Below are 25,644 nucleotides of genomic sequence, written 5' to 3' on the forward strand. Positions count from 1 at the left end.
AGGCTACAACCACCAGGGCCCTCAGATCTGGTACCTTTTACCATCACTAAATACATGTAAATAAAAATAAATTTTAAATGATACTTAACAATGAGTCTTGAGCATCTAAACTTTTAATTTTAGAAAGAATTTTTAATTTTACAAATGATACTTAAAAAGGGCAAATTAGGGGGTAAAGCAAAGATTTTTTTCCAATGTCCATAAAACTGATTATATAGATTCATTCAGAATTGTAGCTGCAAACCTGACACAAATGTGACATTTCTTTTTTTATAAATGGCTGTATGAAAACATATCACTCAGGCTATGGAAACCTAAATTTAAAGTTGCAAGAATTTCTTTTTTAAAAAATACATTCCTCTTTCTAAACAAAATCAGTTTTCATTAAAGAGCGTATAGAGCTACAAAATTGAAAAATCTTTCTCTTGAATTATAGTTATAGTTAAACAGGAAAGCTAAATTTTGTTTAACAAATCTGTGTGTTTAAGGGCAGCTAGAGTACTGACCCTGGAGTCAGGAGGACCTGAGTTCAAATCCAGTTTCAGACACTTGACACTTACTAGTTGTGTGACCTTGGGAAAGTCACTTAACCCCAATTGCCTTGCCTGCCCCTCTCAAAAAACCAAAACAAAAACATCTGTGTATTTTAAATACAATCTAGAGAAAATAAAAATGTGCTAACGCACTTATTTCAAATTTGGCCAGAATAATCCTGGGCTAAGAAAGAATATGTTATGTATGATGACAGAAGGAATTTTTTAAAGAGTTTAAAAACCCCTGGAAATCGAATGATGGTCACCTCAACCTTAATCATAACACTGCAAAGTGGGTACTAAAACATCCTATTTCAAAGACACAAACCCAGTAAGTAATATGTATCTTCACTGCTAAGAGTTACTTGTTTTCAAAATTATGAAGCTCATTTTAGGAGAGACAAAACAAGCAAAAATATTCAGGATTCAAGCCATGTTCTTCCCTCTGTGTTTTAAGGTTCAAAATGAAGGAAAACTGACTGGGAGAATAGTTATGAGACTATAATGAGTGGCATGGAATATTATTGTCAAGTAAGAAACAATGATACAATTAATAAAGAGAAGCTTTGGTGGGGTGAGGAAGAAGGAACCTACTAGAACTGATTTAAAAAATGAAATAGAACCAGGAAGCCAATATTCATGACTATAACAATGGAAATGGAAAGAACAGAAGCAACAAAACAATCAAAAGCTATGAAATGATAACAACCAAGCTCCCCTCCAAACAAGAGTTATAAGAAGGCACTGTCCCTGGCTTCTTTGCAGCATTGATAGAACTATGAATCTGAAACACTAAACATAAAGTTTTATGTTTTTTTTTAGTTTTGCTCAACTTTTTTTCCCTCCTTTTCCTCTTTTTTAGCCTTCATTATGGGAAATGTAGATGTAATGAAAACAAACAAAAAAATAATAAATTTTAATATAAAAAATGCAAATGGAAGGTCCTTATTTCCCTTCCTCATTCTCCCAAAATCAATTACTATTAACTTTGTCTTTAAACTCAAAGAGAGTACAACCTCCATTCCCTTAGGAATGAAACCTTGTTTTAAATGAAATTCAGTTGACTAACAAATGAAAAAAGTAGGAGGCTGAGAGTTCTAATCACAGATCCACTACACTTGATTTTTGGTGTAATGTTCAGCAAACTGACTTCTCCAGACATCAGTCTTCTTGCCCATAAAACAAGAGGAACTTAACTCTCAAGGTTCTAAGGGTCAAGAGTGATCCTTACAATGCTATATGCACATGGGGCGGCTAGGTGGCGCAGTGAATAGAGTACCAGCCCTGGAGTCAGGAGGACAGAGTTCTAATCCGACCTCAGACACTTAACACTTATTAGCCTACTGACCTTGGGCAAGTCATTTAACCCCAATTGCCCTGCCTTCCCCCTCCAAAAAGAAAAAAGAAAAGAAAAGAATGCCATATGAATGGACTAGGTCAAGTTATATGAGGGTAGGGTATACTCAGGGTCACTGCATTCCCTCACACAGAAGGAATGATTTTTTTTTTTAATCACCAAAAGTGGATTCTGTACTATACATTCATATGCAAAGACTGATCCCATGCCTTAAGATTTTATGATTTATCTAAACATTCATTAATAACACCACTACAAATATCTCAAAATGTAATTACAAAAGTAATCAGTTTTCTCAGTCTTTCACCTTGAGATTTCTCGGGTGGATTCTAGATGTGACAAAGTCACCATGAATACAACTGATACCATGATAAACCAGTAGTCTGTAAACCAGAGATAGGAACAAAGCGGTAAACTGGCAATGGAACCATAAGTATTCAGCGTAAAGTTGTATGAGTATTACATCCATCAAGGGCTACCAAATAGAAATTAAATACGACTATGAATAAACTCTATATATATGTAAATAAAAATTCCATGTAAGGAAGGAAACAGCAATGATCAGGGAGTTGGAAGTTAAACCCAAGGATGAATACACCATGAAAAAGTGTTACAAACTTGGATCAAAGGATTCAGAATCAGAAGGGACCTTAAAGGTCAACTAGTCAACCTCTCCTCGTTATACAGGTAAGATAAGCTACAGATTTTTTAAAAATACACAGACACAGACACAAGCATGCATGCATGCATGCACACAGACACACACACACACACACACACACACACACACACACACACACACACACACACACACACACACACACCCTATGCAACCGTCTTGCAATGATGAATGTTAAAAAGTCCATAGAGGGCTTTGGAACAGGAAACAAATCTCACCGGGCACAAGCCCAAAAGCAAGAAACAGAGCTCTGCACCTGTGGCCAACTAAGAAGTGTGAGGGGAACATATGGCACACCTGGTTTGAATGGGAAGAAACTGATAGTGTCAGCAGAATCCAGCAGACGCTTCCCAGCTCAACATCTTCCAACTCCCAAAGTGTAATCTCGCCTCCCTCCCAAGTTAGCAAGGCAAAGCTAAACTTAACCACAAGGCTTCTCCTCCTGAGGGAATCTCATATGGAAAAGTGAGGGCAAAGAGGATTGGAGAACAGCCATGGACTTCAACAGCGGAAAAATAGGCAGCCACGTGAGGACCTAGGCAAACTGGCTTCCAAATGAAGACTGTCAACACAAAGCAGGCTGAAGCAGCTGGAATGGGCTTAGGAAAAAATGGGAAGAGGCTGAACCTATGGATGGGGAGAGAAATTGTTGCTATTCCATTGTGAAATTCTAGAATGTTGCAATAAAGGCTGTGGCAATGTCTAAAATGCCAATAAAAAATTGTAGCTGACACTGAGGATTGTCTTTCTTCCTTCAGAAAATAAAAGGCTTCAGTGGCTTGCTTTCATTTCCAGTAGGAATTAAGCTTTTCTAGTCACTTTTGAAATAAAAAGCTTCAAGATAGGTGAAGACTGTTCTTCGCATAGTTTCTTTGGATTAGATTGTGTAAACCACACAATTGAAAGCTTGAGCCTGGTTTCTGTTTTTTAAAATAGCACCTAACCTCACACTGAACTACCTGATTGTTCCCCCACTTCCTCCTTCTGGCTGACTGTCATTTGTGACCAGTTGGACCTACATAGAATTCAAATTTCCAAAATCATCAGATACAGAGCAATGTCCACATTCTCCACAGTTAGACACCTCCCCTCACTGGACTGAGTCTCCTCTCTGCCCCAGCAATGAAAGGAGGAGGAAGTAGCTATAGCACAAAACCACATTTTATATAAAGAGCACAGTACTTAAAAATATTTTTCCCCAAATTTCATACCAGACATAAAATTTTTGCATAGAGACACAGGAAAAACTGTGACATGGAAAACAAAATAGGTACTACCAACTTTGATCACTGCAGCCAACATAGATCCCTTGGGGCAAGGATTCCTTTTCTGTTGATCAGATGGGGGCATTAATTCAATACTAACAACTAACATTTATACAGGGCTTATCTCAAGATAGGTGTTATTATCCCCTTTTCACAGATGAGGAAACTGAGGGAAACAGGGTTAAGTGACCTGGTCCAGGATCACACAGCTACTAAGTGTCTGCGGCTGGATTTGAACTCAGGTCTTCTTGACTCCAGGGCTAGCTCTCTATCCACTGTGCCACCAGCTGCCTCTACCTCCAGATAGGATTTTGCCACTGTACAGTTCTCATGAGTAGTTGGGAAACTGTCTGAATATAAGCTGTCATCATCAAAGTGTCAAAGTAGCTTGGCACTGCTAAGAAAGTGGCTCTCAGACCATAAGATGGGGAAAAACAAAGCACTGAAGTCTAAGAACTCCCCCCTTTCTAACACTCTCCTAGTGGATGATGGCTGGTACCTCTTAATACAGGGTAAGCATCGGCCTAGAGCATCTCTCCTATCAATACTGTTTCTTACTTACAGATGTACCTAAGCAGCATAAACTGTAAGTATTCAGATCCTGACTAGATTCCTGGGGTACAAAATAGAGAGCAAACAACTAATCCAATGTATGCATGCATGAATGCATGTATACACATACATGTGCGCACACACATCGACACACACACATCCCCCCCCCCCCCGAAATAAGGCCCTCAAATTTCCAGAAGCAAATGAAGGCACTTATTGTCAGTAACAGCCCTTCATAAAGATGCCTAAAAAGGCCTTCAATGGAAAAGTCCCAAGATCCTGAGGTAAAGAACACAGCCCTTACAAATACCAAGAAAGTCCCTGCATTTAAATCTTGTAAGGAAGGGCATTTCAGTTCAGGAGCTTTGAAAATCATGAAAGTCAGGCTTCAGTTGATCCCATAAATCAGGGCTTATAAGATGACAGAGTTAGAGTGTGATTTAGAGATCATCTAATCCAATGTCCTCATTTTAAAGATGGGCAAACTGAGGCCCAGAGAGGTAAAGTGACTTGCCCATCACACAGATCATAAATAGCAGAGCTGAAATCTGAATCCAGATCCTCTCATTCAAATCTAACATGTGCACAGCATTGCCCTTTAAGGGTCCCCCCACCTTCTTTCCTCCCCTGTACAAAACAAGTGGATTGCCCAACATACCGGGCCAGCTCTAGGAATGGCCAGGCTCACAACAGTATTAGTGGACTTACCTCGCAAAAGAGTGTGAGCTTATCATCAGGAAGGAGACCATTGGCCTCATCCAAAAGAAAATCTCTACGGATGAACTTCTTGAATCCCCAGTCCTTGCCTTGTACAAACCGATATGCTCTTTGGCTCTCTACAAAAAGACATCAATAAAGTGATTCAAAAATACAGCCTGAAGTCACAACTAGACAGCAGAGGGATTTACAACGGGCCAACGCACCAAGACACCCCAAGAAGAGCAGACTTACCCATGGCCTTTGTTTCTTCACCTTTGGCATTCAGGATGGAGAATTTGAACTTTGCCCTAACTTCACTCTTTGGACAGCTGACCAATAACAGGTACAATGACAAGTAATCTTTGCTTTCTTCATCTAGCCCTTTTGGATTCACCCGCAAACACCTGCCCAGAACAAACAAGATAGGAATGAAGTTAAAAGTGGCTGTGTTCTCATGGCTCTGGTCTCAAGCAGTAATATGGAACATTCCCTCGAGGACCATAGTTCATCTATTCATTTATTAATAAAATACATCGGGGGCATTTTAGATTGATCTAATTTTCACTTAGTATTTTAATTTTTCCTTTTCCTTTTTTCATAATCCCCCAAATCACTTGTTTCTCCTCTTTTTCCTAACTAAATAGCCTGTGTTAGGCCAGTCAACCTTTTTTCTCTTTTATTCTCTTCCTTCCCTCTGGCCACAGATGGGATATCCCTAATTCTCACCTAGTTTAAATTAAATTATATTCAAAGCCTGATCCTCTGCCCCAATTCCAATTCTTTCTAGCTTGCTCCTGTAGTCAACTCCTCTTCTCATGTGTCTCCAATTTTTCCCACAGGTAGTCCTCATTTGTCTAAACATGTTCGGATCTCCTTAATCTTTAAAAATAACACAAAACACTTTCCCTTGACCATTCTAATTAATCCCCCTTCATTGCTAAACTTCTTTTAAAAATTGTCTACACCTGATACTTCTACTTTCCTCATATCCACTCTTCTCAATCCCCTATAAATAGGCTTTAAACCATATCAATTCTTAAAAACTGCTATAAGGTTATCAATGATGACCTAGTCACCAAATCCAATGGCCTTCTTTTCAGTTATCCTTTGCCTTCTCTCTTCAGCTTCTAGCACTAAAGTCCATCTCTCTTCTATTGGATACTTTCTTTTCCTATAGCTTCAGACAAGCAGCAATTCTTTTTCTGTGGAACTGTTTATCTGTGAACTACTCCTTCCCCACAATTATTTCAAACTTTTCCTTTCTTCTCTTACAACCAATCCTTCTTAGGCAGAAATCTGTCATATCATTCCTCCCATCAAAGCTCTTCAGTGACTTTTCTGGTTCAAGGCCACAACCTGGTTCCACACTCCCTTTTCAGTCTTAGCTCTCATTATTGCCTTCCACATGTTCAAGCCAAAATGAACAACTTTCCCCACTCTAAACCTTCACTATGCTTTCCTGCCTTTTCAAAGGCTGTTTCTTGTGCCCATTTTGGTCAGCTGAATTAATAACATCTAAAGCCCATCTTTAATACTATCTCTTCCAGGAAGTCTTCCTTGATTCTCTTTAGTAGATCTGATCATTTCATTTTCAGATCACGTCATCTTGTATCTAACACACTAATGTAATATCATGTATTACAGCTATTTTTGTTTATTGGTTTCTTACTCTGCCCTTCCCAACCCCCCACTGTTAAGACCAGTGTTTTATCTAAACATCTGTCCCAATACCTGGCACAGTGTTCTCTATCCAGCAAAGGCTATTTAATAAATGTTAGGGATTTTTTTTTTTGCATAGGTCTGGGCAGGGGATAGCAAAAATTCCACTAAAAGAGGGATATATATATATATAAAGAGAAATATATCAAGTGTATAATGATTTGACAGAAATTTACCAAATCTGGTCATGAAGGATTTTTTTTTTCCCTTAAGCATGGGTTATTTAGGGTTGTTGGGTTTGTTTGTTTTTTTCAGAGTTTTTTGAGGGGAGAAGAGTAGGGAAGGTCATTTAGACAAAGGCAAATTTATTATATTTCCTCTAGAAATTATTTTATAGATATAGTTTCTAACTGGATTTACAAAGGTAATTTACAAAGATAGCTAGTAATATAAATCCAAAGATGAATTAAAACAAAGATTAAATGGAGAGTTATATACTTAAGGTGTTCTATCTAAAGTGTAAATGTCACAAGTTGAATCCACAGCATCGATTTCGATGCTGCTCCTGCCACATTCAATCTACAAGGCATATGTACCCTTCTAGGCCATGCCAGAGTTATGGCACCTTTTCCTGGCCAGGAGCCTAACCCTAAGCCTCTCTTCACAGCAAGTATATGCTACCCAAATCATTAGCACATACTTTGCCAGAACATGAATCTGAATAAAATGCCAAGGACCAAGTATTTCTCTAAGCACTTGATACAGTCTTATGCACACAGTAGGTGCTCAAGGAAGGCTTTTTAAAGACTGCATTCTCCTGTATCCGTGTTAGATAAACCCTAATACTGCTGGAAACACTTCTTATAAGTTTCATTATGCTGAATGTGTTCCTTACCATTTTAGTTTATCATTGGCTCCTGATGAAAAGGTTGAACTTTTAATGACCTCACCCATTTCTTCCCGACAGAAGCTAAAGTTATTGATGGTCCACATGTAGGAGAATTTCACTACTTTGATCTATAGACAGAAAGTCAGAAAGCAACTCGGTGAAGAATAGTCAACCACAAGAAGCAGGGAGAAGTTCAGATCTTCCCTCTCTTCCCTGTGTTTAATGCCAACTTAAAGGTAACACCATTGCATGAACAAGGGAATGTAAGCAGGGACAAGGGCAGCCTCAACATGCAGAGAATATCTGGTGATCACTTTCACAACATTTTTTAAGAATACCTGAAACACTTGTTTGAAAGTGAGAAAAATATTGAGGCAAAAGAATGAAGTAAATGAAGTATCCATTAACCTCTCTTTGCCTTTTCTCCAAAGAGTTTGTGCTAGTTGTGATTCTGGAACAAAATTTAGATCATTCAGGTAGGTTCTGCTGTGTGTCACAATGGTCTGGAAGGTTTAAAAGACCATGGCTACAGGCATATTTTCCTCTTCTAGATGGCCATTTCCTGGTATGATCCCCTCCCTTTAAGGACTTAAAAGTTAAGCCTCAGGATAGAAAAGAATTTCACATTTCTGACTTCCAAAAATCCTCTAAGATCAATATATAAAAAAATTAACTTACCTGTGTGTAGCACCAGCTCTCAGCTACAGGGCCACTCGACATTTCTGCCGGAGGAGGAGGACTCGGGACCCTTGACATCGCCAGTTTGAAGGTTAAACTCAATTTCCAAGTTTAGAAGAAAAAAAAACCCTTTCTATTTAGTCTTCACTCTGTCAATCCCAAAGAACAAGAAGAATTTGGTTAAAACTCCAGGAACACTACTTATTATCTGTCTTACATGCCTGAGAGTAGAAACATTATTTCTAATCTAACTCTTTATTTGAATACCATGCATATGCTAGAGATACAAAAAGAACACTGAACATTTAATTAATTTACTCCAATAAAATGATGTCTTTTAAAGAGGTGATAACAAACGTTTTCACACTAAAAAGTTAATGAGACAGTCACTAAACACTGATCCTAGAACGTACTAACACCACTGTATTAAGTGTATGGATACCATATATACCCACTTCCATCTGAGGTTAAATATTTATTGAAGCTAAATATCACTTCTCAGGGCTTCATTTTCCCATTCAAACTGTTTGCTTTCTCTAAGCACTATAATAAACAGTTGGAGTTTTTCTGGTCAAATGCCACTAAAGTAAAAAGATAAGAGTTGCTAAAATGGATTTGGGTACTTTTGGAGACTGCTAAGGAGTGAGGATTGGTGGCAGAGAGTAGAAAGCCAAGAAAAAACAAATATAAAAGACAATGCTCTCCCTGAAGAAAATCTGTGCTTAGCTGAGGTTTCTTTTCCATAGGATTATAGCTGTAGGGCTGAAAGCATCTCAGAGATCACAAAATCCAGCACTCTCATTTTATAGATGAAGAAACCAGGACCTTGCTACCTCCCAATATTGTCAATCTCTTTTCTCCTACACTGCCTAGGAATAGGAAATACCTTATAGAGGTCTGGACTTAGCTACAAAGATTCTAGATATACCAGAGGCCATGAGAATACCTGGTATTTGGTGATGTGCTAAATCTTAATATATTTTCATTGTTAACTCTGGACTCCTTATCAGAGACTATTCCTATAAAGGAATGAGGGAAAATATTAAGGTCAACTTGGAAATAAAATTACAGAGAAAGGGTTAAAATGCTTGGCTTTACTATCTGATGTTCTTTAGAAGACAGTACTTATTTAAATTACTATGGCGAGGATAGAGATGGATAACTTCACACTGAAATGAATGGGTCTCAAAGACAAGAATTTTTTTTAACTCTAGCATGCCTTTGAGGCTGCTCTCAATGAGGATAAGACCCTTCTCATAAGTTAATGAATGAAAAGCATTCACTTGGTGAGAGAAAATTATCGTGTTTCCCCGATAATAAGCCCTCCCCTTACTGTGTAAGATTCCTCTAAAATAAGCCCTCCCCCGAAAATAAGCCCTATTGAGATTGCTACTGTAGTGAAGGTGATCCCCTGCGCTACCTACGGTACCCTCTGTATGCACCGCCCCCCCCCCCCGTGAAACGCACGCCACGCTCCGAGCTGCATCCAATCAGAGCTGCAGCAGTAAGCGCGTCATCCTGTTCTTTATTGAATTCATTATTGAATAAAGGTACATTTTTTTTGTTCACATTTACCTGTTTATTAAAATTGCTGTCAATGTTCATTAAAATAAGCCCTCTCCTGAAAATAAGCCCTCTGGTGTTTTTCTATCCAAAAAAATTAATAAGACAGTGTCTTATTATCGGGGAAACACGGTAGCTACAATCAGACATTGTTCCTATACGGTGCTTTCATATAAAGTATAACTGAAGTCAGAGTTTCTGCCTCTACAAATAGAACATATTCTGAGAAATAATGTGATATAATTATAATGCATGGCTATCTATCCCAATTATCAGCCAAAGGCTGTCCTGCTGGTTTTTTTCAATCAACATAGTGATTTGGGGGCCTTTCTAATTTCTATAATGTAGAACGCTACATTATCATCAAGAGATTAATTGCCCCTCTGTGATTGATTACTATCCCATCTCTGCTAATTACTAGTTGAATGAACTTGGGCAAGTCATAGCCTCTCTGAGAATCAGTTCCCTAATCTATAAAATGAAAATGATAGAACAGATGACTTCTAAGGACCCACCCAACTCTAAATTCTATGATCTGATGATCTTATGACCAAGAAGAAGACAGCTTGCATTTCCTCTGAAATGTATCCCCATACCACAATTTATCTGCTAATTCAATCTGAATTCAACAGCAGCCTACTTTGTGCCAGGCACTGTGCTAAGCCCTAAATATATAAAGGCAAAACAAAGTCTCTCCCCTCAGGACCCTTAAAAATTGGTAGTGTGTATGTGTGTGTATGGGGGGGGGGGGGAGTGTTTGGAATTGATAAATATACACATGAGTATTTGAGAAGGAAAAGAGCACTAACGACTAAAGGGATCAGGAAAGGCCTGCTCTAGATGGTGGTGTTTAAGCTAGGCTTTGAAAGAAATTATGAGAGCTATAATAGCATAGTAAAAATGGGTCTATGCTGGAAGGAAGGGGAGAGGGGAGTGGTACAGAGGATCTGGGTTCATAATTTACCTCTGACACAAACTATTACCTTGGATAAGTCACTCAACTTTTTTGGACCTTAGTTTCTTCATCTGTAAAATAAAGGAATGGCCACTAAAAGTTCCTTTCAACTCTAGGATGATTATTCTAAAGTTTCTAAGATTTGAATGTGAGAAAGGAGAACATTCCAGGCATGAAGAGAGTCAGTCAGTCTATGCAAAGGCATGGGGAGACAGGAGATGGAATTTCAAATTTAGGGAATAGCAAGTAGTCCTTGTTGGAAAGGTACAGAAGAAGAGTAATGTGAAATAAGTTTGGAAAGACAGACTAGATCTAGACTGGGAAGCACTTTAAATGCCAAGCTGAAAAATTTTATTTTATCCTAGAGACAAAAAAGAAACATTCTTAAATGAGTGACACAGAAGATTATTTTGAAGATTATGCATGAAGATTATTTCGGCAGTTGACCCATACCTTGAGCTCCACAACTAAGGTACTAATACCAGTAGGGGTCACTTCTTTCAGGGTAGGGGTGGGGTTCAAAATTCTACTTTAAAAACAATACTCATTTGGACAAAAAAAAATCCATTAGAAATGAACAGGAAAAGGGACAGTTAGGTGGTGCAGTGGATAGAGCACCAGCCCTGGAATCATAAGGACCAGAGTTCAAATCTGGCCTCAGATGCTTACTAGCTGTATAACCCTGGGCAAATCGCTTAATCCTGATTGCCTCCCCTCCTCACAAAAAAAAAAAAAACAAACAAAGAAATTAACAGAAATAACTTGGATATTATTTGAAAAATACTTGGAAAATTAACATTTTAAAATGAATTTCCTGTTACAGCTATCAAATAAGACAATATCAGTTTCAATTGTGTATTTAAAATCACCCATTTGGTTCTCAAGATGACACTAATTTAAAGCCAAAAGAGTCTGGTTTTAAGTCTACATGAAAAAGTAATATGGAAACGATTACTTAAACAGAACTACACAGAAGTTGTAGCCTGAATTGCTGTCAATTTGTTCATGTATCATATTAACAAAACAGTCCAGACTAAAACTGTGTGCATCTAACTGGCCAGGCTTTTTTGTACAAGCTATTTAGGAGTTAAAAAAACAAATTTATCTAACAACTAAATAACTTCTGAAACTAATGAAATGGCAAATTCCTCAAACTTATCTACTTAACTTAAATACTCATTAAAATTAAGGTGCATTCATAAAGATGGAAGAAATCCTACTGCGGTCATGGATGTTTCTTTGAATTTTTTCCATTCTTTTTAGTTTCTTGTTACCCAGTTCTCCTTTACTAACTCCACTTTTCTTTCTTTTCATGTCCAATTCAGCATCTGGTTGAACTAGACTCTTCCTCCCACATTGATGAGCTTTATCCACAATGCCTGCTGAGAGGGAAATTGACTAGGATAGCACAAATCTAATTAATTTCACTCATAGCAGGCACCACTGGTAAAGTGCTTCATCAGAGCAGAATCCTGGTGCTACATGAACTCTCTGGCACACCATGCCAGTTGCCACAGATGCCCAGTGGAGAAACAATTTTAAAAGAAATGAGATCTATTTGGGGGTCATCTTTTTGAGAACTTTTATAGGAAACAGCTAGTAATAAGATATATTACTGGCTTCACACAGATTTAGATTGACGTTCTCTCTAGTGAAAGGCAATTTAAACAAAACATTTAAATGCTTTTAAATTTTTATTTGAAATTAAAAAAATTTTTTTTGTTATTTTCCAAAGACTACTGAACTTGACAGAATTTTGGCAAGCCCAAACAACACTGGAGAATTTCTTACAGCCAGGCCCTTAGTATCTTAAACTTGAAAGTATTTTCGTTCTTTCCATATCAAGAAGTATTGCAGTGTGGCTGTTTAGTGTGAAGGCATTTTCAAACAGCTAATAGCAATCCCCATATGATCCTCCAAAATGCCTACAAGTGACATTATGAAAGCATGAAACTGTTATTCTTTCGTAACAATAGGGATTTTTCAAGTTAGACTGACACCAATATGAAAAAAGAATACTGTCAGTATGAATTCTACAAGTATTAGGCTAAAAGAAAATAGGTGAAAAGTTGAAAAATTGTCACTGACTTTGATCTAATCCATAGAATGTATTTTCAAATAAAATATAATGTACTAAATTATCTAATTTCTGTCCAAACTCATTAATTTTTCTTTTGCTTTTATTTCAAATTGTTAACACTGGCTCTTTAGCTCTGACAAGGCTGAATGTGCAATATTCACAATGAAATGAAAACTATGACATAAATGAAGACTACTAATTTAGACTTTTGGATGATTTATAAACTAGGCCTTGATGCCATTTTGGCACCTAAAATCTCAGCCACCAAAGCCAAGGTGAGTTATTAATCAAGTATAAAGGAATGCTTGACTTAATGTTGATGGAAATGAAAGGGAAGAAGGAGATAATTACAGAAATATAACTTGCATCACTTAAAGCCACAGAAGCAACTCCTAGTGTAAATCAGGAAATGGTTTGAGCTAAAATACTTCTGCTTAGGGATTATATAACCAGGATTCTTTCTGGGGCAAAGAAGAGTTGTACAAGAGGGAATAAAATGCTAGTAGTTTATCCTACAGTGGGCACAGCTAGACTAGAACAGTCTTTGCAAAGTGTTGCGGACACATTTTGCAGTCATTTTTATATTTCATTTTATTTCCCAAGTGATCTTCCCATCTTATCTTCAATTCAAACCACTCATCCATGGAACCTAAAACTCTATTGACTGGCACAACCACATCAGATTTATGATTGCTGTGGGTAATCCTTATAGCAGGGTCGGTCTTAAAACATGCATATTAATGAAAGAAATATGGAATCAGTATACAAACTTTTAAGTTGCATGGTTTGAGGTAAATTCCAGCAACTATCTGCTGTATTTGGAGATTATTTTTCCTTTTAAAAAATATATCACCTTATTTTTTTTTTTTGGCCTGGACTTAAAATGCGGCTCAGTTTTCAAGTAAGGAAAAATTCCAGTGTCATAACTATTTTAAAACTGAGAGACGCTTACACTTTCCAAAACAGAAGATGCCAAAAAGATTGTTGACAAAGAAAAATAGAAGACATGGAAGGAAGACATGTACAAATCATAATACCTGAGGATTAATATGACCTACAGAGTTTTCTTTGTTCCTTTATTAGTGTGTACTCAATAATATGTAGTCCAGGGTGCAATAACTTCCTTCACATTACCCCAAGGACAGATTATTACAGGTCACACTGACTTCCTTTGTTGCGAAGCTCATCTGAGTTTTAAGGGCAAACTTTTGGCAGTTCAACCTAGCCTAATGGATTTTTGTTACAGAAAGTACAGTGGGGTTTTTTTTATTCAGACACCTCTTAAAATGAAACTTAGGACAATCCCAAAGACCATCAACAAGGGATAAAAATAGCAATGGATAACAGAAGGAAAGATTTAGAGCTAGTTGTTTTTGTGTTCTTTCTAGTAAACAAGTACACTTTTTGAGAATGAAACACTTTTTGTTTGTATGTGAATATACAGTTCTAGTTAAAGATGTCTGTTTCTTTGTTATATCAAAACTTTATAACTATACTTTCAAATTAAACTAACAATCTTTACAATTAAAATTTTCAAACTGTGGGTCGGTTTGTGACCATCTTGTAAAGGAGACATAACTAAGGCAAAAGGGTTTAGATATGGTACATTAGAAGTAATCCATTTCCTGAATGAGGGTTGTTATTAGAAGTTCTTGTCTCACATAGCTATCATAGGTAATAAGGAATCTGGCCACATCTGTACTACTATGGAACCCTGAAAGAAAATTATCAACTCATCTTTTTTTTTTTTTGCTTTTTGGAGGGCAATTGGGGTTGTGACTTGCCCAAGGTCACACAGCTAGTATTTGTGTTAAGTGTCTGAGGCCAAATTTGAACTCAGATCCTCCTGACTCCAGGGCTGGTGCTCTATCCACTGCGCCACCTAGCCACCCCTTTATCAACTCATCTTACTCCAACTGTAAAGAACTCTAGTTCTACTTCATTCTGGTAAGATGAGGACAAAAGAATCAATTAGTATAATCCATGTCATAAAAGAAGACAGGGAATGTTATAAGAAAAATTTACAGAGATATATGTGAAATTCCCTGCACACAAATGATTATATAGAAATACTGTCAAAATTTCATATTTTATACATACATACCCACACAGAGGCCACATCCTATAACAAAAAAATATTATTTACAATAGGTAAGAATAAAAACCCAGTCAATGACCCATTTATTTCGAGCTACAGTCAAAGCAATAAAATTCTAGCATGATAATTTGGACAGTTCCCTGAGTTTACTGCACTGGGATATGATCTGTAATTTTCACATCCACTGCCCTTTAAAACTAACTCATGGAATGTACCTTCCATCATTCTTTGCTTTGGCAAAACACTATAGAAAAGACACATACACATACACATCATACACAAAACTAGATATGTTACTGAATTTTTCTAAAGCTAGATCAAGACAGTAGTAGCCTTAGGTAAACTTCCATCCTTATATGCCCAAACCTTTATCCAATTAACAGAGTTAAAATGTTTTTGTTTGTCAAATACAAGGAAAATTCCAAATCAAGTACATGGTTACTTGCATATGTCAGTACCTATGAAGTTTTTTCCAGCTTGCAGCTATTTCCCAGTAGGCCTGGATTCTGAAACTCAGAGAACAGAGAAGTCTAGGTAATCTTCAGGTTACTTTTCACTTCCAATTCAAGAATAATACAGTTTTACAGAAGTAGCCTGGGCAGCAAGGCTCTTCCTGATAAAGCCAAACAGAGTATAAGCAAGAAGGTACATGAAGGAATCCCAAACCACGGAAGTCAAGGGGATTAGCAACAGAACACTCCACAGTGCTTCCTAAAGTCTCTGTGTGAGCCAGCTGTTTATAGACTTAGTGCCCTTCTCTCTAGATTATAAATAACTGCAAATAGCCCTTGTCCCTAGAGGGAACTTATCAGCCAGCTCGAAGGTTAAAATATGAAATAATTCTCACCTTAAGAGGCGAGAATTTTTTTTTCCTATCACAAAAACAAAAACGGCAAAACTTTTATTGCCATTTAAAGGGAAATGGTCATCTTTTTTTGTGTCTCAGACTCATTCTTTCCCTTTTAGATTACCCAGCACAAACTAGCTGTCTGTCTGAATATATTGGCACAGTTCTCTGACCCCAAAAATATACACAGGGAGAATCTAACACTTGTTATCTCTTAAATATGGAGGTTTACAACTAGAACAAGGCAGAAAATTAGAAGACCACAGATTTAGAGCTGGAAGAGTCACTTTCAAGACCATCTAACTCAACCCTTCATTCTGTAGATGAAGAAGCTGAGGCCTAAAGAATGTAAGTTTCTTGAGAACAGGTTTTATTTTGTATCTTTGTACCCCCAGTGCCTAGCACACAATGACTGTTACATAGTTAGGTGCTTAGGTATTTGCTGACTGCAGTGACTTGTCCAAGGTCTCAAAGGTGGTAATGGCGGGGGTGGGGGGGAAAGGGGCCTTTACCCTGGATTTTCTGCCTAGAAGTACATTGTTCTTACTATTGTACCACACTAGTCCTCTGAAGCTCAGTGATTTACACAGGGTTGGGCCTTACAAATCTTAACCTGTGGCTTATTTTTTTTTTTACTTATGCCCTAAAGCTTTCTTAACTAAGCTAAATACACTGTTTTTTAGACAACATCTATTTGGATGCATCTAGCGATACAGTAGCAAAGTTTTTATTCACAGGGTGTCTGTGAATTATGTCCAGTGGTATGGCCTGGTGCTGTTTATTACCGGAACCCCACTTAGAAGAAAAACTCCCTAGGGCGGCCAGGTAGCACAGCAAGTAAGAGCACCGGCTCCAGTGTTGAGAAGACCTGGAGATCGAATCCTGGGCTCAGACACTTAGCACCCACCCAGAAACACCTGGCCGTGTAACCTTGAGCAAGTTACTTAACCCCAATTGCTTCGGGGCAGCCAGGTGGCTCAGCGAGTAAGAGCACCAGCTCCAGTGTCGGGATGACCTGGATCAAATCCAGGCTCAGATACTCGACACCACACCCAGAAATAATAACTGGCCGTGTAACCTTGAGCAACTTACTTAACCCCGATTGCTTTAAAAAAAAAAAAAAAACTCTGCCAGCTAGAGAAAAAAAAGCCAGTCCAAAGGATTTATAATATTAAGGTCCTGCAAACAGTTTCAGAATCTACTGCAAGAGAAGCATCTGAAATAAAATATTTGGTCAAACAAAGAAATATTCTCGATGTAAAAACGGCCATCCATTTCTCCTTTAAAGTGTAGCTCAGCCGGCCAGGTAGCACAGCGAGTAAGAGCACCCGGCTCCAGTGTTGAGAAGACCTGGAGATCGAATCCCGGGCTCAGACACTTAGCACCCACCCAGAAACACCTGGCCGTGTAACTTTGAGCAAGTTACTTAACCCCAATTGCTTAGGGGTGGCCAGGTGGCTCAGCGAGTAAGAGCACCGGCTCCAGTGTTGGGATGACCTGGAGATCGAATCCCGGGCTGAGACACTTAGCACCACACCCAGAAATAACTGGCTGTGTAACCTTGAGCAAGTTACTTAACCCCGATTGCTTAAAAATATAAAAAAAAAATAAATAAAGTGTAGCTCAGTTCTCCAAGTACTTGAAGTTAAAAAGTAAAAACTATCCTCTAACAGAGGCTTCTCTTTTTTCAAAATTACAGTTGTATGTAGATTCTACAAACAGGCTAGTCTTAAAATCCCCCAATAGCAACAAGGAATTAAGAATTCTGAAAGAGTGAAAAATTTTAACACATCCCACACATTAATAGTGATTTCTCTTTCTAGGTTAAGAAGGGTCACTTAGGGGCATCTAGGTGGTACAGTGAATAGAACACTGGCCCTGAAGTCAGGAGGACCCGAGTTCAAATCTGACTTCAAAAAGCGAGAGAGAGAGAGAGAGAGAGAGAGAGAGAGAGGGGTCACCTTAATTCAAAACAAGAGCTGGAAAAGAAGCAAAGAAAAATAATTTCCTTAACTGAAAAGCTCCTCCTATTCATCTTATAATTATCATAGCCCAAAGAAAGACTCTTTTGAGAGATGATTCATTCAAAGGTTCCTTTCTACTAAGTTCATAAGGTGCTCAGAAAATCTAAATGACAAACAGATTCAAGGTTTGACCCCCCCCCCCAATACCATGTAAAAAATGTGTCCAAGGTGCAAGAGATTAGAAAACATAACAGTCATTTCACTGCAACAAATACACAGAGGTTGCAAAATGTCTTGGAGTCCTCTGAGCTCTAAAGGAGCCAAATACCACAGTCTTTCTGGTCCTGTACAAATCTTGATCAAATTATGTTTAAATACTACTTCTTGCTAATACAATTTGACTGTATGTTGGACAAGGTCCCTATGGTTTCATCTCAAGAGAGACACCGAGTTTCAACTGAGTTTCTACTGTAGAAATTTCAATGATTTTATTACCTACAATTTGCTATTTGAAATATATATGTCCTCTCCCTCCTCATTATACCACATGGATCACCAATTATAGTTCAGTATTACCTACAAATATATTAAAGAATAGAAGTTAGCATCCCCTAGAAGGATTTATTTTTGCTTGAGACATCTAAACTTTCTTCAATCTAATCTAAAAAGAAACATCAGATATCTGCATGCATTTAATCTGCTCCTCTACATACTCAACCATAGGATTTCTTTCTTTAAACCATAGAAACTTGGCAGTTATGGGGCGGCCAGGTAGCACAGCGAGTAAGAGCACCGGCTCCAGTGTTGAGAACACCTGGAGATCGAATCCCGGGCTCAGACACTTAGCACCCACCCAGAAACACCTGGCCATGTAACCTTGAGCAAGTTACTTAACCCCAATTGCTTCGGGGCAGCCAGGTGGCTCAGCGAGTAAGAGCACCGGCTCCAGTGTCTGGATGACCTGGATCAAATCCGGGCTCAGATATTCAGCACCACACCCAAAAATAATAACTGGCTGTGTAACCTTGAGCAAGTTACTTAACCCCAATTGCTTTTAAAAAAAAAAAAGAAAGAAAGAAACTTGGCAGTTACACACATAAACACAAACTCCTTATAACTAGGAAACTAGCAGAGATGAAGTTCCCATTTCTTTTGACGTACTATTTTTTCTATGAAAGTTTTTTTTTAAGCCATGGGAGGGAAAGGGTTAACATTAGGATTCTAATGCTAAAAGGCTCAAAAGAGGACATTCACTACAAAAACATTCATTACAAAATTCAATATACAGACTCAGGAAAGTAGAGACAGACCAACAGTATTAACTGAATTTCCTGGCTTCTGTTGGTTAGATTAGAGTTTAAAAGAATAAAAGACAGTAACACCCACTTCATCCAATGACACTGTGAAAACCTGCATAGGGCTTTTAGGCAAGAACCTCTTTTCATCATAAGTAAAATATCAAGATGCCAAGCACTACATAGGACATTGTTACACAGTGCTGAGGCTCTAAGTCAAACACACAAATAAGGCAATCTACTTAGTCAAACTCTTTTTATAGAGCAGAATGAAACCCATGTATTGTTTTAAGGTAGCATTTCCATTCCAGTTACACCAGAGAGTTACTCTGTGAGAAAAATAGTTTTACTCAAGTGTTCCATTAAGATGTATTATCATCAAATGAAAAATTAAATTAAAACACCTATTTCTCTTATCATTTGTGTAAAAGATAAATTCTTTTTCTCACTGTCTCTCCTCCTACCTACTCCCACCCCCCCAAGAATACTAAAAAAAAATGAGTTCTAGGCTAAAACAGAAAAAAATACATCCTCCCCTATGTTATCAAAACATTTCCTGTGCACTATTTGTAATGTTTTGGAAATTTTACATACATTACTTCAGTTGAGTAGTATAAATGACGTTATATTTTACATAAATAAAGTTGGGGGTTGAAAGGGGCCTTAGAAATCATCTAATCCAGTGACATTATTTTACAGATGAAGAAACAGAGGAGAAACAGGGAGGGAGTTGGGGGTGACAGGTAAATGAATTACTGAAGATCACAAAGATAGCAAGCAGCAGACCCTGCTTGGTCTGAGTTAAAATTCAGTATTCCTTCCACTATGGATTTTTGAGACCTTTAACAATCTCTATGCATTTTGCTTTTTTGCTCGTAACATTTACACTAATTTTGAAATTTGATTAGAGTGAAAATCTTCTTATTCTCGAATGTTGATCCTTCTCAGAAGATTCTAAAACAACTTGTCCAGTTAGAAATAGAAAAGAGTAACACGCTTAATTGAAGTCTTAACTCCTTTAGCATAAGGGGAGGGGGGATTTTCACAAAGGACATACTGGGATTTACTGGTTCAAATTACTACAACTGCTCTTGCTTGCCTACATAAGTTAAACAGTTCCATTTTGCTAGTCTTTGTTCTGTTTATCAGTTCTCAGAACTGTATGGCCCAGGTAAATAAGTTTAGACCTAGAAGTGAGCACAGCAAAAAAAGTTTGCCCATTCATCTGTAAAAGCGGAATGAAATGATCACCTTTGCTACCTACCTCACAAGTGTATAATGAACGAATTAAAATGTAATTTCTCTTCCAAAGAGACTGATTAGGAAAATTGTACCCACATAGTATAATGCCATGGGAAAGCCAGGTTCCCTGTGGTTACTAATAAATAGCTGATGAGGAAGATCTTTATGTGATCATCATTAAACATATACCACTAAGAATGGCTTAGTGATGATTAACTCAAAGCAAGAAAAGGGAAGAATTTCTGTTGAAACGCAGGTGGTATATATAGTTTGATTAAACAATAACATCAGTTCTAGTTATTACCAAATTCAACAAAGCATGATTAAAGAAAATGAGAGCAAGAGTGGTTCTGAAAGACCTTTAGCAATCTAGTCCCAGGATCATGGCCTGGTTTGAAATTCAAGTACTGGACATAATCAAGAATCAACTACAAATCTTTTCTTTAAAATTAGGTGCTTATAATGCAAAAGAGTACACATCTCTTAACCTATACTGGCATAAATGAGCTTTCTGTATTCTACTTCACCTTGGTAAATGTAAGTTTAAAGCTACACTCAGCAATGAAGACTGCCAAGTTACTGGGGTCAAAACAGGTCAATCTTGGAGCCAAGTGAAATTTAGACACTAAAATAAAATCTATAAAAATCTATCCAACATAAACAGTCACACAAACTGCCATAATATCACATAATACATAACTATCTGGCTAGGAAAAAAAATACCTAAATGAAAAAAGAGTTGGAGTAAATGAAATATAAGACAAAAAGACCCTGAACTTTTATTTCTCACACCATTTGTTCTCATTTTTAAAGAAGAGACTTTTAATGGTTTTGCTTTTTCAGCTAATCTGTTAGCTTTAGGGTAATGTGTCAGGTTCACCTGACAGTTGCTCCCCTTCCTTAAAGGGTCTAGAAAAACAGAAGAAATGATGTCTGCTGTCTACTAATACCTTGTACACTGCAGGAATCTGATTTCTTTTGGAGAGGAGATAAGACTAAATATTTAGTAGTAAAACAGGGTTACATATCTACCTGTCAGTATTTCCTTTTGCTTCTTGTACACATTTGCTTTGTAACGAGACTGGGTGGCTTTCTACCAGGTCTGTCAGAAAGATTTTCATTATCTATTCAGATTTTATTTTTAAATTTTATATAAGACTATTCAGCAAGGGCCATTAGTTTAAGTCTTAAGATATTACAAGGAGCAAATAAAAGAGTATGAATGAAGTCTAAAGCTGATACCTGGTTTTACCTTATTAGCTTTAGTTCCCATTGCCAAGAGCCATAACTAGGAATTTTTTATATCAGGGCGAGAGGAAAGAAAATCATCCTCAGCTCAGAGTCAGGGAGCAAGGAGAAAGGAAACAGAGATCTTGGGATACAAATAGGAGGGAGGAGGAGCTGACCTTGTAGATCATGTAAAAGTTTCCAACCCAATCCAACAAACATTCATTCAATGTCTACTATTGTAAACTCCTTCAAGGAGCCTATATTCTACTGGAAGGATACATCAAAATAGTTAAGTATATACATAATAATTTGTGGGTAGAAAGAACAGTGAGCATCCAGAAAAATACTAGTAAAGACCTCCTACAGGAGCCTCAAGAGAAGCTAGTGATTCTAAAAAGTGAGGGAGTACATTTCAGGCATAGGGGCCAGTTTAGGAAAAGGAAAAGGGGTGGGAAATGGAATGTTAAGTTCAGGAAATAGCTAGTGGGACAATTCAATGAAAATGTAGAATGTGCAGAAGAGAGTAATTCAAAATGAAGTCAGAAAACTTGGCTGAAACCAGATTTTATAGGACCTAAGAGTTCAGAAAGGTTTGTATTTCTTTTTTTTTTTTTTTTTTTTGCCTTTTGGAGGGCAATTTTGGGGTTAAGTAACTTGCCCAAGGTTACACGGCTAGTATTTTTGTGTGGGTGTTAAGTGTCTCAGGCTGGAACCGAACTCGGGTCCTCCCGACTCCAGGGCCAGCGCTTTACTCACTGCGCCACCTAGCCGCCCCAAGGTTTGTATTTCTTCCTAGGGACAATGAAGAGCCATAAAATGTTGTTGAGCAGGGTGGTAAAATAGTGAAGTGTGCTTTGTGGAAATTATTTTGGCAACCATGTGCCAGATGGAGTAGAGAAGAGAAAATAGAAGCCATAAATTCATTTAAGAGGCTACTGAAATAATCCAGATAAAAGGCCTGAACTAGAACGGTGGGCACATGAGTGGAGAGATGAATATGAAAGATGTCATACAGGTAGAATCTACAAAACTTAGCAATTGGTTGGATATGACAGATGAAGGAAAAATTAAGAACTGAATTTGAAGGAGGTTGAAAACTAGGCTAAATTGAATGATGGAAATGCCCTCAACAGAAATAGGGAAGTTTGGAGAGAGGGTAGGTTGGGGAGGGGAGTATGAATGAGTTTCATTTTGGACACATGAAGTCTGAGATATCAAATTGGAGACACCAAAAAAGGTAGTCTGAAAGACTGGAGGGTTCAGGAGAGTGACTAGGGATTAATATATAGATCTTGATGTCAAGAGATATCAAGAGATAACAGTTGAACCTATGGGAGTTAAGGATATCACAAAGAAAGAAGGTATAATGATAAAATGTGGCCCAGTCTAAGTGGCACCCATGATTGGTGGTGGAACATGAATACAGAAAAGAAAATTGAGGAGAACCAGGAGAAGAGCATTATGGAGTCAACAGGGTCAAAAGCTTCAGAGAACTGAGAGAAGGTGGAGAATTGTGGGTGTTGTGTAAGGGGCCAAGGAGGTAGTAACATTGATGTCAAGAAAGAAAACAGTATCAATGAAACATTTTAAAAATAGAGGAGAAAGCAGAAAGGAAGTTCAGAAGGGGATACACACAAAAGGTCATGTTGATATTACTAGGCTAAATTTATGTATTTTTGAAAAGTAAGCAGTATATAGGGCGGAGTCAAAATGGCAGAGTAGAAACAGGATTCCTCACAGCTCCAGCTCCCACCTCCCCCAATTCATGTAAAAAATGACTAGACAAACTTTGGAGCTACAGAACCCACAAATGACACAGAGAAGCTAACCTCCTGCTGAGGGCCACTAGGCAGGGAGCAGCCAGCACAGCACTCTGGGAGCTGATCCCAGGGTGGCCTGACCAGCCCCTGGCTGGAGAGACTTCAGATCACCAGCAGCCATGGTGGTTTCCAGAATTATCAACACATAGATGCTAAGGACAAAGTGAGAAATCAGTGAAGTGTGGACTTTGGGACCTGGGAATTCGGAGTGTGACCCAGCCTTTGCCCCTGTGAGAAGCAGCTAAGGCACCAAGGGCCGCTACCATGTGTGTGGCAGCTTCAGCTCCCGGTCTGCAGAGTGTAGGGGGACCAAGCGACCAGTCGAGGGGTAATTGCTCTTGCTTTAACCAGCTTGGATCTGGATTGCTGTCTAGGGTGGAGGTCCTGGGGTGCTTGACCAGGTTGCCAGAGCATGTGGAGGCTTCAGAGAGGGCACCCAACTAATACTTTCGGCAGCTGCAAAAATTAAAGCTCCCATTTTTGGTAGCAGAGTTCTACTGTGGCAAAAAGCCCAAAAGTCAAGTAATTGAGTAGCAATGTGAGCAGGCAAAGGGAAGCAAAGCAAACAGAGCAACCCAACTTTACACTCCTATTTTGGGGACAAAAAAGATCAAAGCATGCAACAGGAGGAAGACAGGTAGTCAGAACTCCTGCACCAAAAGCTTCAAAGAAAAATATGAGCTAGTTACAGGCCACAGAGGAGCTTAAAAAGGATTTTGAAAATCAAATAAGAGAAGTGGAGGAAAAATTGGGAAGAGAAATGAGAATGATACAAGAAAATTATGAAATGAGAATCAACAACCTGACTGAAGAAAATAACACCTTAAAAAGTAGACTAACTCACATGGCAAAAGAGGTTCAAAAAGCCAATGAAGAGAAGAATGCCTTAAAAAGCCAAATTTGCCATATGGAAAAAGAATCTCAAAAGGTCACTGAAGAGAATCATTCCTTCATAATTAGATTGGAGCAAATGGAAGCTAGTGACTTTATCAGAAATCAAGATACTATTAAACAGATCCAAACAAATGAAAAAATACAAGGCAATGTGAAATATCTCATGGGAAAAACCACTGACCTGGAAAATAGATCCAGGAGAGATCATTTAAAAATTATTGGGCTACCTTGAAAGCCATGATAAAAAAAAAATCTAGAAATCATCCTTCGAGAAATTCTCAAGGAAAATTGCCCTGATGTTTTAGAACCAGAGGGCAAAATGGAGGTTGAAAGAGTCCACCGATCACCTCCTGAAAAAGATCCCCAAAAGAAAACTCCTAGGAATATTATAGCCAGGTACCAGAGTTCCCAGATCAAGGAAATAATATTACAAGCACCAGGAAGAAATAGTTTCAATATTGTGGAAACACAATCAGGATAACTCAGGATCTGGCAGCTTCTACATTGAGGGATCGAAGGGCTTGGAATATGATATTCTGGAGGGCAAAGGAGCTGGGATTAAAACCAAGAATCACCTACCCAGAAAAACTGAGTATCATGTTCCAGGGGAAAATATGGTCATTCAGTGGAATAGAAAACTTTCAAGTATTCTTGATGAAAAAAATAGAGCTGAATAAAAAATTTGACATTCAGATACAAGAAGCAAGAGAAGCTTGAGAATGTAAACAGGGAAAAGAAATCATAAGGAACTTATCAAAGTTGAACTACTTATATTCCCTACATGGAAAAACGATAGTTGTAACTTACAAAACTTTTCTCAATATGAGAATAGTTGAAGGGAATAGAAATGTATATATTTGTGTATGTGTATACATACATATATATGTCTATATAGGAGAGTATATGGGTGTATGAATAAATGTTAGTATGTGTATATATATATATATCTATATCTACAGATATACATAGACAGAGGGCGCAGGATCAATTAAATAAGAAGGGATGATACTTAAAAGGTGAAATTAAGAGGTGAGAGAGGAATATAATGAGAGGAGATGGGGAGAGACAGAATGGGGTAAATTATCTCATATAGAAGAGGCAAGAGAAAATTATTACAATGGAGGGGAAGAACAGGAAGGCAAAAGGGAATGAGTCAACCTTATTCTCATTGAATTTGGCTTAGGGAGAGAATGACATACACACTAAATAGGGTATCTCACCCTACAGGAGAGTAGAGGGGAAGGGGAAGAGAGGGGGGATAATGGAAGGGAGGGCAGGCTAGGGGGGAGGGAAGTTGGAAGCACCCACTTTTGAAAAGGGAAAGGATCAGGGTGGCTAGGTGGCT

General features: G+C 38.0%; 1 protein-coding gene across 7 annotated transcripts in view; it reads right to left on the reverse strand.

The window, feature by feature from the left end:
• SPOP (speckle type BTB/POZ protein) overlaps positions 1 to 25,644 on the reverse strand; it is an 89,268-nt gene that overhangs the window by 18,525 nt on the left and 45,099 nt on the right. For 5 of the 7 annotated variants that reach the window (XM_069064392.1, XM_069064387.1, XM_069064391.1 and 2 more), the window contains 4 exons: positions 8,312 to 8,460; positions 7,640 to 7,761; positions 5,338 to 5,489; positions 5,095 to 5,222 (listed from right to left, as the gene is read on the reverse strand). In XM_069064392.1, the coding sequence (XP_068920493.1) occupies positions 5,095 to 5,222; positions 5,338 to 5,489; positions 7,640 to 7,761; positions 8,312 to 8,389 (480 nt within the window). In that variant the 5' untranslated portion in view covers positions 8,390 to 8,460. Of the gene's footprint in view, positions 1 to 5,094; positions 5,223 to 5,337; positions 5,490 to 7,639; positions 7,762 to 8,311; positions 8,469 to 25,644 lie in introns of those variants that run through there. The other 2 variants (XM_069064389.1, XM_069064393.1) reach the window with 2 other exon arrangements.

The sequence above is a fragment of the Petaurus breviceps genome, unplaced genomic scaffold, assembly GCF_028583685.1.
Source record: "Petaurus breviceps papuanus isolate PSGF00001 unplaced genomic scaffold, PetGlider_PUasm1.0 90630, whole genome shotgun sequence".
In the NCBI taxonomy this organism is placed as follows: Eukaryota; Metazoa; Chordata; class Mammalia; order Diprotodontia; family Petauridae; genus Petaurus; species Petaurus breviceps.